The 16,951-nt window shown below is 47.7% G+C and overlaps 1 protein-coding gene across 42 annotated transcripts in view; it reads right to left on the bottom strand.

Annotated features, from left to right (window-relative positions):
• Positions 1-16,951, bottom strand: part of LOC144129383 (protein lap4-like) — a 166,815-nt gene that overhangs the window by 62,223 nt on the left and 87,641 nt on the right. For 35 of the 42 annotated variants that reach the window (XM_077663466.1, XM_077663463.1, XM_077663479.1 and 32 more), the window contains 5 exons: positions 15,589-15,840; positions 6,212-6,484; positions 5,826-5,936; positions 5,614-5,676; positions 4,583-4,699 (listed from right to left, as the gene is read on the bottom strand). In XM_077663466.1, the coding sequence (XP_077519592.1) occupies positions 4,583-4,699; positions 5,614-5,676; positions 5,826-5,936; positions 6,212-6,484; positions 15,589-15,840 (816 nt within the window). The remainder of the gene's footprint in view (positions 1-4,582; positions 4,700-5,613; positions 5,677-5,825; positions 5,937-6,211; positions 6,485-15,588; positions 15,841-16,951) is intronic. The other 7 variants (XM_077663494.1, XM_077663498.1, XM_077663495.1 and 4 more) reach the window with 1 other exon arrangement.

The raw sequence follows: 16,951 nt of genomic DNA, 5'->3' as shown, positions 1-16,951 counted from the left end.
AGTATGCAGTATGGCAAGCTCAGCTTAACACTGACGATTCATCAGTTATACTCAATACCTTCAGCTAACTTACCAGCATTTGCTACTACAGTCGATCCTGGATATGTTGAACTAAAAAAGGACTGCGAAATTGTTTTCCTGTATCAATAACCTGATATATAAAAAATGGCAATAGGTAAGCTTATCTGTAACCTAGAAGCAATACATTGCGGCCATGCTAGTAACGGGCTTCTTGCAGCAACGTGCCACCTATCGGCACATTGGCAGGATGGGTGTTGCCAGGCCTAGCCTGATTCGAAACGAAGCTGCAGCAGAGGGTGCTTTGGTACTAGCCACCGATTATTATAACAGGTCTAATCCTGCACCAATGCATTATAAATAAAATAATCTCTCATTAAAATTAAGGTACAGTTTGTTTCCGCAATGACTTCGGCAGCGAAATGAGCAAAGCGCGCCAAGCTATGGCCACCATTAAGCTTCGGTGAGTTAGAATGGCTTTACCGCATGACAAGCTGTGCACCAAATGATGCCTTTCCCGCACGACAGCCGTGCTACATGGAAAATGAGTACAAGACCGAAGGTTGCCCTCAAGCACTCCCTATGTTCACAAGGCCATGCAATTTCACAGCACTAGCACTACCAGTAGGAGCCAAGTTCCGCACAGCTGACGGGTCTCCATGCGCGAAAAATGATTGCAGGAGCATCCGTAGGAGAAGTGCCACTTGCAGAGGTGCAGTGCACCATTCAATTAATCGAATTTTATGGTAAGTGGAAGTATGATAAACATGAACAATAGTGCTATAATTTTGCACAAGATTTTCATGGGGTGCTCCAATTGTTTGATATAAACAATAATTCAATATATCCTTAACCGACTGTATTTGCAAAAAGTGAAGCGAAAAATTTCATACAGAAAAACAAGAGCAAAACAAATTTTCTCACGTGTACAACCTGCTATATAAATGACTTTTTCCTAAAATACAGAAGTATCCTTCCTGGTAAAGAGACTAAAGAAACTCATATGCCTTAGAGGTTGCGCAACCACATAAAACTGCACCACAACAAGCAGCAGACTAATCATAAATGTATACCAAACAGACTTGGAATTCAAAAAGTAGGGCGCGCCTAACAGCACTGCCTTCTCAAGTGCGTTTTCATAAAATGTGACTGCAACACCACATATGTGACTGCAACACCACACCACAACACTACTTCCAGCCAACATTAAGGCTCTGTTTCACTGCAGAGAAATTTATGTAAAACTGACCAAAGCACTAAGAAGTGTGATGCTGACTAATAGAATAACAACTTTCTTAAATTCTGACCAACGTTTACGTGAATAAGCATAAACCACCTGGCAAGCACCAATGCACGGTTTACAAGACTGAGACCACAATTTTTTTTCCCCCCAAGAAATGTTCATACTGCTTTTAGCAGCCATTCCTGACTTTGTACTTTTTTTTCCCCGGCAGCATGCCCACACTACACAATACACAATTTATAGTTGCTAAGCTAATGATCATGCAATCTAGAGGTAAGCATTCAACTCGTTAAAAAAAACCCTACCAAGTGTATCTTGTTAAAATATGTTTTATTTTTCAGTTCATGCCTTGGGACATATGGCAAAACTCAAAAAAAGCAAAACAACTTGCTTACAGTTCATTACTGCAATAAAAATTCCACAAAGCTGGTAACAATTGCGTTGGTAGAACAAGAGCCTCGATGCAAACATTTAGAAAGTACAATGTGCACAACTGCCTGCATTGCAAATTAGAGTCCTGAAGGTGTTGAAAATGCAAGGTTTGACTGGTGTCAACCTTGCAACGCGTATCAGACAACACGGGGGGTATTTGTACAGCTTAAACTACACACTACAGTCCACTCTCTCAAGAGGGCAAATGAAGGCTTTGGTGAACAGCACTCTCTCTCAGCGGAAAAGCAGCAAAAGAAGAGCTACAAGGAAGGATTTTCAACAAGTCATGACCAATCGTCCACAGACGATTATCCTGTGTACAGACCAAACTAAGCCCCTATACATCATTAGCCACTTTGAGAAGCGTTCAGTTTCACTAGAGTACGAAGCTGTGGATGTGGTAAAGTGAAACCATTCTGGCTACCTATGCATCAAGTATAGTATAGCCATATTTGCTAAACAAGCATGCACACAACCATACTGATATCAAGGACAAAAGATATCAAGGACAAAAGTTGTCTAGAGAACACTCATGAATTCTGATCATGACAATGTACAAGGGTTGTGATAGAGTTCTTTTTATAATTAACAGATGCCCCTGTGTGTGGATAGAATAGCAGCTGTTGCAGAAAAAAACTAAAACCCACGAATGACTATGGCTGATCTATGGAACTTCTCAAGGTACTTCCCACAGAACTTAATATTTCCTTCGTAGCTGTCTCATTCTTAGTTTACTTTTGGCGTCTACATGCTCCTGAGCTAATATTTTTGCCATTACTGTAAGCTCAGCATATTTACAAGGTCCCATAAGTAAAATCAGAAATACAAATACACTGTAAAAATTCTTTTCCGCTAGTCCCCTTAAAATAGCAATACTGGGCTGCCTAACAGCAGTGTCAGGACACAAGCTTGCGTAAAGCACCATGACGTGCAGCTGCTGCTGACATTCGAGATTAAAAGGCAAGGCAGTATAGTCAAGCTGGCTGCACAAGGCAATGTTGCGTCATGAAAGTTGTATCCTTAAAAGTGTCTGCTCAAAAATAACGATAACAATATAAACAACACAAATAAATAAAGCTGTGAGGTACATAAGTATTTTCAAGGCCTGCACAAGAAAATTCACAAAAGAAAGTTGCTTTGTGAGCAGCAAATAAACAAAGCAAACTTCGTGGCTTAGGTGTAAAAACATGGTACAGTCAGCTGAGAAGCAAGCGATGAGTCAGTGCAATCCTGAATGTGACTTCTCTGCCAGTCATAGAAATGATGCCAGTGAAATGAGCACAGTGAGTAAAATACGCAATGCTCAAAACGGAACACTTCCAGAAATAACGCCTAACTTACGTCCAATCAATCACCAACTTCGATTAAAGCTGATAACCTTTTGCTCAACAGATGTAAAGGTTGTTTGCTTCCTTAGACACAGAACCAAGAAAAAGAAAAATAACAACAACACACTATGAGTACAAAACAAATGAATGCCTAAGGGATCTCTGTCAGCACAATGGGTGAAGTAAGCGTGAAGTCTATGTGGGGCTCTCAGTTACGACACACAGTTCCAGCTCTAGTAAATGCATTCTTTTATGAAGCTTCCTTATGCTTTGGTTGTGCAGACCTGTCTCAGTGCATGCAGTATTCTTGCACAAATACCAAATACAGAGAAATTTCCTTCAATTAGACATAGTGTTGCTCTTCTTTCATGTAGACGAAACATACCTGCTGCTACATACAGTCTTCTAAACAACAAGTGCCACAACAAAGGAAATGGTGCATCACAGCAGTGCAACAGCAAACCACATGCCATAATTACTTGACTCCAATGTGCATCTGCGTTAAAAAAAAAAAGTTTAAGCAGAAGAACCTTGTTTTAAGACAAGACATCAGGCCCAAGGCAAACTAGCAAGAGCGCAATGCTGTTCTTTCCGACGGGACCATAATACCGATGACTACATGATATGTTGCAAAAAGAATGATATAAACGGTGTTTGCAAGATATGGCTCCCTTAGTGGCCTGCTCAGGGCAACGTGAGGTGACTGATGACTGTGCAAACACTGGAGACTCTGGCCGGCCCTTGTTACCCCCTCCCATCACCACATGCCTTCCTTACCCAATAAAGGACTTTCAACTGAACTCAATTCCCCTGCTGCACTGTTCTCATTATCATGTCTGGCACTTGATTATATGAAGTCACTTGGAGCAGAAAGGCAGCAGTGTCAAAGAAGGCTCACTTGTTATAGAATACAACTTGCTACTTGTCCAGATGTAATGCCAATAAAATTGCACAGCAGACGACACAGATGTCATAGCCTGGACACCTTGCTATGGAGATTGGTGGCAGCATTACTGCTCCATGTGCTTTTGGCATGCAAGAAAGCCATATCCTTTGCTTACTGAGCAGTATTTCACGAGCAAATAATCCCTCAAACCCCACCTGGTTTATTGGTGAACAAGCTTGATGCCTAGGATGGCAAGATTTAGCCAGACTTAGCACCATAAATAGACTCAAGAAAAGCATTTATATCCAGAGTAACTACACGAGTAATATGCCACTACGCCAAAAGTGTGCCACTTTGCACACAGATTTTGCAGTTTTCTTGTACTTTTTTCTTTCCCTCTTTGAAAAAATACCTAACAGCACAAGTTAAAGAGTTAGGACACACATCTGAGCCGAGTAAATATGGCAAGCTTGACAACTCTTTGCCTTCAAAGAAAAGGAACTAAGGCACATCTGATATGGAAGCGAAAGTGACGATGAGGTTCAGGCGATAACCTTGCTCATCTGACACAACCACCATGGCAGCGGTAGTGGCAGCCACCACAAACGGAGCAACAGCGGCAGCAGTCATTGATCGCCACCCTCAAATCACCACTGAGTCGTCGGCAAGGCCTACCTGCCAGCCCGACGGGAGGGGGTCGTGGCGAACACTGAGCACCACTTCATAAGACGGGTCCAGCAGGGCCATCACTGCTTCCTGATGCGTGCACTTTGTAACGTCCATGCCGTTCACCTATGTAAGCAAGACAGCATGTCACTGAGAGAGTAGCCCTCACAGAACCCTATCAACCCTGTGGTTAGAGCACTGAACATAAACACTGCCTGAATGTAATTGTCATTCTGTTAACATTGTTATTATCAGCAACAATCTTTGTTGCATCTGCTGTGAGAAAGGAATGCAATGTTAATCTGCGATTGGCATAGAGGTACTCGTTATGACATACATGACAGGAGCCAACAGTCACCGAAACCAAGGAGCATAGATGTTTTTTTCTTTTTTTCGTTTGCAGTTTTCATCAATGGGGGATAAATAACAAAAGGAGAAGAAAAAAACAACCACATGCCGCCGGTGGAATACGAACCCATGACCTCTGAATTTCACGTCCGGTGACCTACCAACTGAGCCATGGCAACGGCAGTCCAATCTTCTGCTTTCGGGGGTATTTACGTGTAATGTAACCGAACCTTGAGTGTGTTTGCCAGCGCCGTCCTCATCATAACGAGCACCTTCGAATCTGGCAGTCTCGATGCCATAGGTAGCATAAGAGGGTTCTCGCACAGCTTCCACCCTCACCGCTCGACCACGTTCCTAAGTGGCACTTCTATGTGGCCACGTTCCTACGTGGCATAGAACTTCTGGACTCCACAGAGTTCGAAATATCGGTTGTGAAAATGTACACTTTCCTGTGATGTGCATGACGGTTCCTCAGCGGAGCCCGAAATATCGCACAAGTCCAAATTAAAATCGACTGGCTACTGTATATTAAAAAAAAAAAAATGTCTTCGAGTAGCATCCCCCTATCAATGAATTCGTACATTCGGGTTTTAAAATTGATTTGTAATCACTGTAGCCTACAACAATCCCTACAATCAAAAAGACCAGTTGCAAGCAGCAACTTAACTCAACGTATTCATTACTCAACTCACCTTGAGTAAACGGTCACCTACGCGGAGCCGTGCACACTTTGAGGCTGCCCCGTCTGGTACAATCTGTAGCACAAGCAAAGAACAATAAAATATACAAGGTTTTCAAAGTAAGAATGAGCAGCTGGAAACAACATTTGCTGCTGTGCAACTAAAGAATACCTTGGCTTGCATGAGAGGTCTGAAGCATGCCTGAGGGCAGCAAGAACGCTCACCTTAGAAACGAAGATACCTGGCTCATCAGCACCAAATGGATGGCAAGGGTGGTCTGTGCCACCAATTATACTCAAACCCAAGGGGCCACCAGCTTTCACAAGGGTGACATCCTGCAGAAAGAAAGTGATGGCCCAAAATCAGTGCAGTGCAAACTCAACAGAAAATGCACTAAATTAAATCTGAATGCAATAAGACACCACATAGCCAATTCCGCGATATTACAGGGTTCTCAGTTTCCCAAGTCTACTGTATGCAGGTTCCACAGCATACCCCCCAGAGGAAATTTCTTACTGTTAAAAAAATAAACTAGATCAGCTCAAAAAGCACATGAATCTACACAAACAGGAACTGATAATGAGTGCTGCACCAGAACAAGAAGCCTCACCTCTTCGGAGCCAGGTGTCAGCGAGAGGATGTTGTTGGTGACCCTCGTGGTGGTCGTCTCAGTGAGGGTCGTTCGTGTGATCACCTCGGTGGTACGTCCCAAGGTCTTTGGCGCCGGGGGAAACTCAGCGGCCAGAGGCGCATAGGGATCTGGTTGCTGAATTGTCACGGTCACCAGGGGTCCCTTCAACCGCTGGGACGACGGTGAAGAAGGTGGGTTCGAAGTAGCCGCTTGTACACCACCTGCTGCCGGTGGGAAGCCATTTCCAATGGCCTGGAAATATACACCACATGGCTGCAGTGGTGGGCACACACACGTCTGACAACTCCAAATGCCAGCGTAACACGTCAGCAACTCATGTGCCTGCAGGCGGGCACAGACCACCCAATGAAAGCAATGAGCTGGCGACAGTCTCCTCAAGCCAGCCAGCGGCATTAGGAGTCATCCACCTGCCTCGGCCACTGCAATTACCTCCCATAACCCTCCACCAAAGATGTCTCGGAGCAGAATTCAAAGGAAGTCACACGTGACCAGCCAACTGTGCATGGGTCATCTACAGCCACACTGCCAGTGAAAAGCGCAAAATAATTCAGATCCTCGACAGTAGGACAGGATGCTGATGGCAATAAGCAGCAGAGCCTATAGTTACATGTGTGATCTTGTGAAGGCACCTGAAGCAATCAATGCCCCACCTTTTGGGAGACAAAAGATATGCCAATGGGCATCATAATGCTGTAATGTTCCTTATGAAGGAACTGTGACATGTCATGTATGTGGCCGTATGACATACAGCAGAACCTCGATGGTACGATCACGGTTGATAAGAATTTTCGGATGATACAAATTTGCGAAGCTTCTTGGCCAGAGTGCATTGTGCACTATGTGCCGATTTTCAGATGTTCCGAAAACTCTCTTGTGCCACTACAGATGACGAAAATGCGTGAGCCAATGAAAATGTGCGAGCCTCCAGGAAACACTACATACAGCACTGCCTGCACCATTAGCAGTAAGCGGTGGAGAACTGCCCACACGTCGCCAACATCGCGAACACCATTTGCGCGGTACACACAGCGAACAGTCAGTGGTGGCACGTGGCTGTAAATAAATCCAGTCAGCCATAAACAGATCTATGTAAATCAAGAACATTTTCACAAACCCATGAGATTCCTATCATTGAGATTATACTGTAGTATGTCTCTTGAAATGGAGTGCAGAAGTAAGAGAAAGAATATTCAGTCAGTGAATAACTCTGACACACACAAAGCAGGACAAGACTGCAATCATGAAATGGATACCACAGCGCGCGTGCAAAACCTCGATGCAGTCAGCAAACAGCAGTATAGAGAACCTGCCCTAAAGTCTCCCCACTTACGACTAGCGCCGCCTAGCGGCTACTGCTGCACTGTATGCTAGGACGAAGGCAACTACTACGGCTACAAGTGTGGAAGGGTGACCCAGGAAAACGCCTAAACTGTCGGCATACTGAGGTGTCTGCAAGTGCCACATTGAAGAGGGCTAGGACAAGAGTGTTTTCTACTTGTTTCCGTCGTGGCCGAGCAAATAATAGCGGCTATAGAGATACAGTAATCCCTCAGTAACGAAATCGCTTTACTCGAAATATCGCTTTATTCTAAATTTCTTCCAGTCCCGACCCAAACGCATGCATTTTAAGCCGCATTACTCGAAGCGCACGAAGAGCTTGACCCGATTAGAGCGAAGTGGCAAGTGGAGGCATTGCTGCCGCTCAGCAGCGGCGACCCTTTTGCGCATGCAGTGTCAAATCAATGCCGCCACAGAACAGAACAGGCCACAAAAATACCAAATCTATGACCGATGACCTGCCTAGTAACGGGTACCAAGCGAGTGCCGAGTGCCCCCTGCTGCTTACAGCAGAGCGAACGGAAGCTGTCAAATTCCATGGTGCAGCACGCCCGAATTGGTCGCAGTCGCATCGCTGATGTCCCCCATGATAGAATCCAAATGAAAATAAAGTTTTCATGAAGCTTTGCGATGCCAGAAAACTGCGGTCTCTTGTATGCCGAAAAGTGGCCAAAAGACCGTGGGCAGACTTGCGCCGTAGCATTCCATCGGGTGCGCTCAGTGAGCAAAATATTACCGCTCTAATGAGCACCTCTGGCACTGGAACGTGCCAAAAAGCACAAAAGAAGTTTCCCTCCAATTATGAGCCCATTCACACTTGCGAGTCGCGAGCGAGCTGAGCTTTTGGCAACGAACTGAGCTGCTCCCTGGCTGCTGTAGTCGTCGCTAAGCCTAAGCGTTTCACATTGGCCAAAGCAGACGAATCTCTCGAAAGCGCGCGAACAACGTCATTCCCGAGAGTGCTTCAAACGAGAAGGCGACCAGCAGGCAGCACTTGCAAGTGCGAACAATGGTGTTGTCGAGCTGCTGCCTGGCCGCAAGTGACTGCTGGTCGCATGCCCTTTGCAGTGTTCGATGCGAGGGAAGACGACTTTGGGAAAGACGGTCCAGAAATTTGCTTGCCGCTCGAATAATTAGCCTGCATCGCAATAAAACATCGCCCCTAGCTATGTTGCAGTTCAAATAGACCGATATCTTGCCGAAAACATGAAAAATCCGAACGTCGTCAGTGGCGAGTCAGGCAGTCAACATGGCGTGTCAACGCAACTACGGTGTTTCCCCAGCGATTTTCTCGAGCCGATCATGCTCGATTCACGCCATCCGAGTAGACAAGCGGTCTAAATGCGTGGTAAGGTCATTGAATTTTGTTCCTAGACATCTGTCAACAACACAGACGCGACGCTGCGTGAACAGCGACACTCGAATCAAAGAATTAGCACAGTGTCGTCGACAACAGTGCGCCGAAAAACTCTCGTTTTGCAAACTTCACAGCCGCACACCTCAGGAAAAAAATTGCCCAGTGATCATGCAAAGCCCCTACTGCAGAACCATTCAGTTTTCACGATCGTGCTGTGTACCCACAATGAGCATCGTTTTTTGAGCACAACAAACACAACCTCAGACTCGAGCCATGGCATTTCCATGACCCCCCCCCCCCCCCCATCATAAAAGTCTTCGAAATACCACTAAGTATTTATCCGCCACAGGGGTACCACTAAGTATTTATCCGCCAGACTCTTGGTGCGACGGGCCCACTTGGTGTTGACACACCTCAGGTGGACATACTTGAACACTTCCTGCGCCTAGCGGCCGTCCTGCATTTCGCTAAGGCGGCGCTTGTAGGTCAGTTTGGCTACGGCTTCACGTGCCTCAAAGGAAGACCACCCCAGATCACCCTGTACCGCCTCGTTCGGCACACTGCCGTGAGCTCCCATGGCCATTCATCCCAACTCTCTCTGTCGCGCCTCCAAACCTAGGCGAGGCACGGAGGATAAACAGATGACTGCGTTGCCGAAGGTAAGGTCTGGCACCGCCACTGCCTTCCATAGCGATCGGATGACTTCAAATCGGTTGAAAGCCCATAGGGCGCGTGAGTTCAGGAAAGCCCGTCGTCTGATGGCCTTCGTTTGGAGTCGCTTCTCGAAATCCTGTACATAGTTTTGGCCCGCCGAGATTTCTATTCCCAGGTATCTGTAGGACGGCAACCAAAGGACACTGCTGTTCTGAAGATGCAGGGGTGGGGTCTCTTTCCCACTGTGCTCGTATGCCTTTGGCGGGAACCTGACTGCTGCAGACTTCGCAGTGTTGAAACAGAGCCCGAGGTCATCGCCCTCAGATGAGCACATGTCACGGAGGCTCTGGAGATCTCCCACGTTGTCCGCAAGCAGTACTACCCCTATATCGTCTGCGTACAGGAAGGCTGGTAGCCTGCGAGTACGAGTGGCGCCCTCCTCCATGTAGGTGAGGTTCATAACTTACACCGCTCTCCACAAGGCGCCGCTCCAGGCCCGAGATAAACAACATGAACAGGATCGACATAGGGCAGCCCTGGCGCAGTCCCCTAGACACGTCGATTGGCCTGGTGGTTGAGGCCCCCCAGTGAATCACAGCCTGGGTTTCAGTGTATAAGGCCTTCACCAAGTGTAGTAGCGGTTCTGGGATAGCCTGTGCCTCCAGGATCTCCCACAGTCGATTGTGCTCCACTGAGTCATATGCCTGGGCTATATCCAGAAAGCCCAGTACAAGCTCTCACTTCTCTTTGGCGGATATCCCAATGGAAGATGTCAAAACGAAAAGGTTGTCTTCCAGTCGGCAATTAGGTCGAAAGCCATTTTGCAGTTCACCCAGGATTTGAGCACCTTCCGCCCATCTCTGTATGCGAGCTCGCAGAATGTGGCAAAACAAGCGGTACAAAGTGGATGCTACTGCAATAGGTCTATAGCTTTTCAAGAGGGCCTTGTCTCCTCCTCTCTTTAGGACCAGCCGTATCCGTGAACACCGCCACCCTGGTGGAGCAGTGCCCGTCGTCATTACGTCGTTCAAGGCGTCCCCGAGCTGGTCCCGTGTTCTTTTCTCCGTCTTTTTTATTAACAATGGTGGTATGCCATCCAGCCCTGCAGCCGAGCTTCCCGCCATGTGTCGCATAGCTCGCTTCAGCTCCCCCTCTGTGACTGTGTCACATCCCGATCCGGCAGGTGGGCTTGTGGGTGGTAGTGCTGCACTATCAAGGCCTATCAGGGATTGGAACTGGTGGGCCATATGTGTTTCAATTTAGTCCAGGCAGGCTGCTTCCTCGTACTCCTCCCCTGTGGTTGATTCTCGCAGGGTCACTGTGTCAGCTTCAGCCACTGGCTAAAGGGCTATATCGCCAGAATTTCGCTGGGCCATCTATGCCAGCTGATTTAATTTCATGGAGGAGCTTTCTGCTAACTGCCAGCATCTTCTGTTGTACCAAAGCGGCCATGTGCTTCTTCACTTCACGGTATGCCTCCCACAGCTTATCCATTATTTCAGGTGTGCCCCGCAGTGTGGCATGTCAAAGCTCTCTACAAGCAGCTTTATGTTGTTTTAGAGCATTGGACACCTCTTTGTCCCACCATGCTTTAGGTCTAGGTATGTCTTCTGGAGTACTTCTGGATTCGCTGGCTAGGTTTTACTGAAGCCATTGCCTTTTTTATCTACAGTTCAAAGTCTTCATATGATTGCATATCTACACCCTCAGCCTCGCTCTCCAGCAGTGCCACAATGTCTTCAATTTCTGTCGGTATCAAATCATTTCGATGTTCTGGGTGTGCCCTGTCAAGATGTGTATGACCTTTTCTTCCAAATGACAGCACAAAACTGTTGTGGTCGCTTCCGATGCTTTGGGAGCCTTCTTTATCACTCACCATCGCTCGAAGCTGAGGCAGAAGGGCATGTGCTATTAAGCAGTAGTCTATGCTGCTGGTCTTCTTGTGCACTGTCCAAGTTGTCTGCCCCCTACACTCTTCCGTGGTATTGACAACCACTAAGTCTTGTCTTTGGGATCAGTCCAGGAGCAATCTGCCCATTCTGTCCGTCATGCCATCCAGATCCTCGATGTGGGCATTGAAGTCCCCTACAATAATAACTGGCACATTGCTCATGGCAGCCATATCGGTCCCTAGGCACTTCAGAGTATCAGTGTTTCTCTGGTATGCCCCTTGTCCTGCCCACAGGTAAACCAGGCCCAGTGCTGCCTTGCGGGTGCCCAAATTTCCTGTCAGCCACATGTGTTCCTGGCATGATCCTCTCCCAATCGGAACCAACACTGTATAGAAAGCGTTGGCCACCACCCCTCCTTCCTCTATCTAGGCGGTTTAAGCCTTCCCATATATAGTCTTTGTTTTGTGGTGGGGTTTCTTCACTGCGTAGATGGGTTTCGACAAGCCCTGCGACTGTGATTTCTTGCTTCTGTAGATTGTTGTAAAGTTCTTCCCACTTTTGCTCCCGTCGACCCCCTTGCATTTTTAGGTAAAAAATCCTTTGCCTGTAACTTATGCCTCTGCTCCGTCGTTGTCTTCTCTTTCTTCGCTGTGTGTGAAGTTTAGTAACATCACCTCTATCCCCAACAGGGCCTCCTCTACCAACCATCACCCTTTTCCCCTGCCCATCATTTGTAGCAGTGTCTGGCCCAGGGCCTCTATAAAGGGGGTTGCAGGGTGTACTCCTGGGTTGGGCCCTCTTCTGCCTTTGTTAAAATGGTGGATTCTTAAAGAAGAGCAGGCTCTGTGCCCGAGTCGCCACCCAAGTTCATTTGCTGCTCGCTCGGTGTACAGCATGTCCTCTTGCTGTTCAAACGCCCATGTCGTTTGTATGAACTCCACTCGATGTCCGAGGTCCTTGCATGCGTTCTTCATTCCTTCGTTCCCCACTGCAAGCCCAGCAGGGGTGGTCGCCATCTGGGGGAGACCATATACTACGAAGCGGTGCTCAAGAGCCCACTGCAACCACGTATCCAGGTGGCCTTTCCCTTTTTGAAAAGCCCCCTCCGCTGGTTAATCCTCCTTTCTTGCATCATTTATCCCAGCATGCAGTGCCACTAGGGCCTCCTGCACCTGCCAGACATCTGTTGCATCATTCAGGGCCACACAGGCCTTTTGGAGGGTTGCATCTGCCTCTGTCCTGATGTGTACTCTCTTGTGCCAGTTTGAAGCCTGTAGTATAGCGGGCTTCATACGGTAGGCGTTGTGATCCCCATATAGGAATACACTTTGGCCTTTCCTTCCCTGTCCATGTGAGCTCCCATGTTTCTCCCGTTTTTTCTGGGATCTATACTCTGAGCCTCGTACTTCAGGTGTTTGGTGGTGCTGCTGCGGGAAATATTTTGTCGCTGTTTGAGTACTTCCTCCTGTGACAGGTTGGGTAGTATCGGCTAAGCTCCTGGCCTCCTCCTCTTCACTTTCACTTGTATTCTCTTTTCCACTTCTGCATGGCTCTGGTGTAGGCTGTCCTGGCGTTTGCTCCTTTAGGGTGCCCGCCGACTCTCCCTGCCATTGGTTCGACAGCGGCTGGCTGCCGCACACAAGTTGCACCCGAACACAGCTTGCTCAGCATCTGCCTTAGTGACCGCGCGTGACTCCTCTGCGCACCGATGCCGCCAGGGGGAATGCGGCGCTGCAGCTAGCGGCGCGGTAAGCTCAGCTGCCCAGCCGTGTCGGCCTTGCACATGTCGTTGCAGTTTTAGTCAGTTCAGTTCGTTTCGTCGCCTGTATTGGAGTGTCTATAGCAGCGTTTTTTTTATGCGAGGGCGAGATGCTTTCAACAGCAAAAGTGGCTGTTGACCATCACAGCTATGCTAAGCGACACAGCGATGCGCGGCTGATATATTACATTGCAGGCTATGTGGCTAAGAAGGGTGTTTTGACAACTCATTGTGAAGCCTCCAGAAGCTCCAGGGACACCGAAGTGCACGTTGAGAAACCCAGGTGGTTGAAATCATGCCGAAACCTTCCACTACAGCGTCGCTCGCATCCTGGGCAACGTCTCGAAATGTGCATGCACAAAACGCGCTTCAGTCCAGCTACGCAATGCAAACTGGGCTTGTGAAGCAGCATATTTCACGGGAATAATGATCCGAGTTGACGAAACATTATTTTATGGTAAAGATTCATTCTTTGACACTCGCAGAAAACGCGCGGTAAGCGAGACAGGCTCATTTTCGCCTCATTGGTAATTTAGCCTACGCGCAGCGCTCATTTCGGCTGCATGCCTTACCGCGCCTCTGCCGTCAGCGCCGCTACATGGCATCGGCGCGCTGCGGGGCCACGCTTCCCCGGCCAGTTTTCACACCTGCCCCCTCTAGCCACCTTACCTGCGGGCCAAAATCGGCCACCTTATCGGCTTTTTTGCCAAGGCGCCATCTTGGACTGAGGTGGATTTATGCTGCAGTTGGCTTGGCTTGACACACATTCGGTACCTCATTGTTGCCAGTAGAGGTCCCTGCGATCTCTGACACTTCGAGGTGGCAGCCGGATTGTCATCGCCGCTAACTTGCTTTTGTCGCCGACGTTGTCGCGGGCAGTTATCACTTGTCCCATTGAAAATTGGTTGTTGGGGGAAGGAAATTGTGCCGGAGCTACCTCGCATCTCACCGGGAAGGGATAAAGGAGGGACTGAGAGAAGAAAGGAAGAAAGAGGTGCCGTAATGGAAGTCTCCAGAATAATTTCAACCACCTGGGGATCTTTAACGTGCACTGACATCACACAGCACACAGGCGCCTTTGCGTTTCGCCTCCATCGAAACGCGGCCATTGCGGTCGGGTTCCAACCCGGGTACTCCAGATCAGTAGCCAAGTGCCCTAACCACTGAGCCACCGCGGCAGGTCTCATACGTTTGCTATTCACCATTTCGTCACTTGGGTTTCTCTGACCGCGTTGACCGAGTGGCGCTCAGTCTTCACGAAGTTACACCTGTTCGCCGTTTTGTGATTGCGTCCGGCGGTTCCGCCGCTTTGAAAGAAAAGTGCCTTATCTTTGTTCTTTGTGTGTGTTTAACGAGCGGTGTGGTGCACACTCGGGTTGTAGACAACATGGCCCCGCCGGGTCCGTCAAAGCAGCGTGGGAAGTATTCCAAATTAAATGCGGTGACCTTGCTGTCTAGCATGTACAGTGAAAGCGCAACCTTGGCGCAAATCGTCGCCAGCACGAGAAATTTTCCGCAAGGTAAAATCAGTGACATTTTAAAGCCGATTTCATCTCAATAAAGTGATTTTTGCACTTCACGGATTTTTCAGACTGTTCGATTATTCAGACAATTTTTCGGGCCCCTTCGAGTCCAAAAAATCGGTCGGCGACTGTATATGATTTTCCTGTGGGACTCCTACATGCTGTTAATCTAGAAAGCATAAAGGGTGGGAACCTCAATGAAACCCATGTAATGACAGTCGTACACAATCAGGCTAGTATGCATGTTTTGAGGCACAAGGACAGGTAACTGTTTCTATGTTTCTTTTATGTTTCTATTGGTTTACAATACACACTGCATGCGTTATGAATTACGGCGTGCGAAGTGCAACCAAAATACAGATTTTGGCCTGGTTAAGATAATGGTGTAATTTTGAAAGCACAAAATACTGATTGTCCCATAAGTTTATTCTGCATAGCGTGTGCAGTGTGCGGAAGTCGACATCAATTTTGAACCCGTGCATTGGCATAAAGCTTGCTTGCTTTAGAGCACTTCCTTACCAGCGTACACATAATTTGCTTTGAAAGTGCTTCCGCCGTTCTCAGGCAAACCAGAGTGAAAAAAAAACAAAAAAAAAAACAAAGCAAAACAAGTTTTTGACTAGTTGGTAATTTTCTTGATTCATGACGGCAGCGAAGGAGCACAAACACAAGAGAAGAAACATGCAACAAACATTATGTGTCAACTTGTCTATGTGCGTCTTTTTTATTCTGTGTTGCGCTCCATTTCTTTGTCATGGATCGCCAACTAGCCCGCACCCATTCCCTAGTGGTGGTAAGCTGCTGGGACTCACATGGGTGCCATGAGGCATGACACGAGCGGGGCGAAATGATGACAGTGATATGCCGACACCACCGGGGTCTCCACTGTTGGCATAGATGGGTTCCGAGGGGTGTGCTGCAGGCAGTGGAGGATCTCGCTGGGCGCTGGGGAATGAGTACGGCTGGTGTGGGAGGACAGGGTGCGATGTCGGCTGCCCACTGCCTGCCAAGGTGGTCGTGTCATTGCGCAGCCCCGGTAGCTTGGTGTAGATTGAGTACGTGGTCTGCGCAGGAAGGAACAAGTGTGTCACCGGGGAGATGCTCACTTATGTGCTGTTTCGATTTCTTGCTGTCACAAACAGGAGACAAAAGAACAAGAGCCCCAAATGCATACCTGCCTCTTCATCTGACCTGAAGGGCACCCTCATCCAGAAGCTGGTGTTAAAGTGAAACCCTGCTACAATGAAATTTCCACCCAGAATGAAGTATTTCTGATTCCTAATCAACGAACCATACAAGGCAATACAATTACCCCCCCCACCCCAAAATGAACACTTTTCAGAGCAAGGTTCCACTTCAACAAATATTTTCCGAGTAAGAAGCTGACATTTTTTTTTTTGTGCCCTCAGATATGCTCATGTCTCATTAGGTTTCACACTCCCTGTGGAACCGGAAATAATGTGCAGACATGTGCACATAAAAATGTGATGCACTGCGACGGTTGTGCCGACAGCTCGGACTCCGCGCATGCGAACCGCGGCCATTGGTGAGAGACAGCTTCCAGCTTTTTAGCTCACTTTGTTGATGAAGCCATAATGAAAATTAGTTCTGCACTTTTCAGTAAGAAGTTATCGTGTCGATGAAAACTGGTGAAAATCATAAATATTTTATAAGTGGTGGCTAGTTCCAAAGCGCTTTCTTTGACGCTTCACTGTTGAGCACGTCAGGCCTAGCGACACCGAGCAAACGACGCGCGACTATCTGCTGTTAGCCAGCATGCTGGTGGGTGGCACGTCGTTGCAAGCCTGACGCCGGCTAAGATGCACTCGTCTCACTTTTAAGGCACAGGTGAGCACTGTGATAACGTTTATACTTTTTTTTCCTTTCTGGTGAGCCTGGACACTGACCTAGTACAAACATCACTGAGTAAATGGTGGTGGGACAAAGGTTCTAGGCGGAATCTTAACTGAGCGACACTCCACCGGTATGTTCGCACCGTGTGTCGCAAAGCGTCTTCAAAGAATCGGCGCAATTGCATTTCTGGCAGGTCGTTTCAAGCATATGTTTTGAGGTGCATATGACCCCCATTTTAAGCACAGTGACGCGCCTAGTCTGCGCTGATATGCCTCTCAGCAGCATGGTCTCAGAACGAATTCTCTAAAAATGAAAGCCCGG

This window comes from Amblyomma americanum, chromosome 4 (genome assembly GCF_052857255.1).
Source record: "Amblyomma americanum isolate KBUSLIRL-KWMA chromosome 4, ASM5285725v1, whole genome shotgun sequence".
Classification (NCBI taxonomy): domain Eukaryota; kingdom Metazoa; phylum Arthropoda; class Arachnida; order Ixodida; family Ixodidae; genus Amblyomma; species Amblyomma americanum.
Note: the sequence above shows the minus strand (reverse complement) of the source record. Positions and strands in the feature narration are given on the sequence as shown.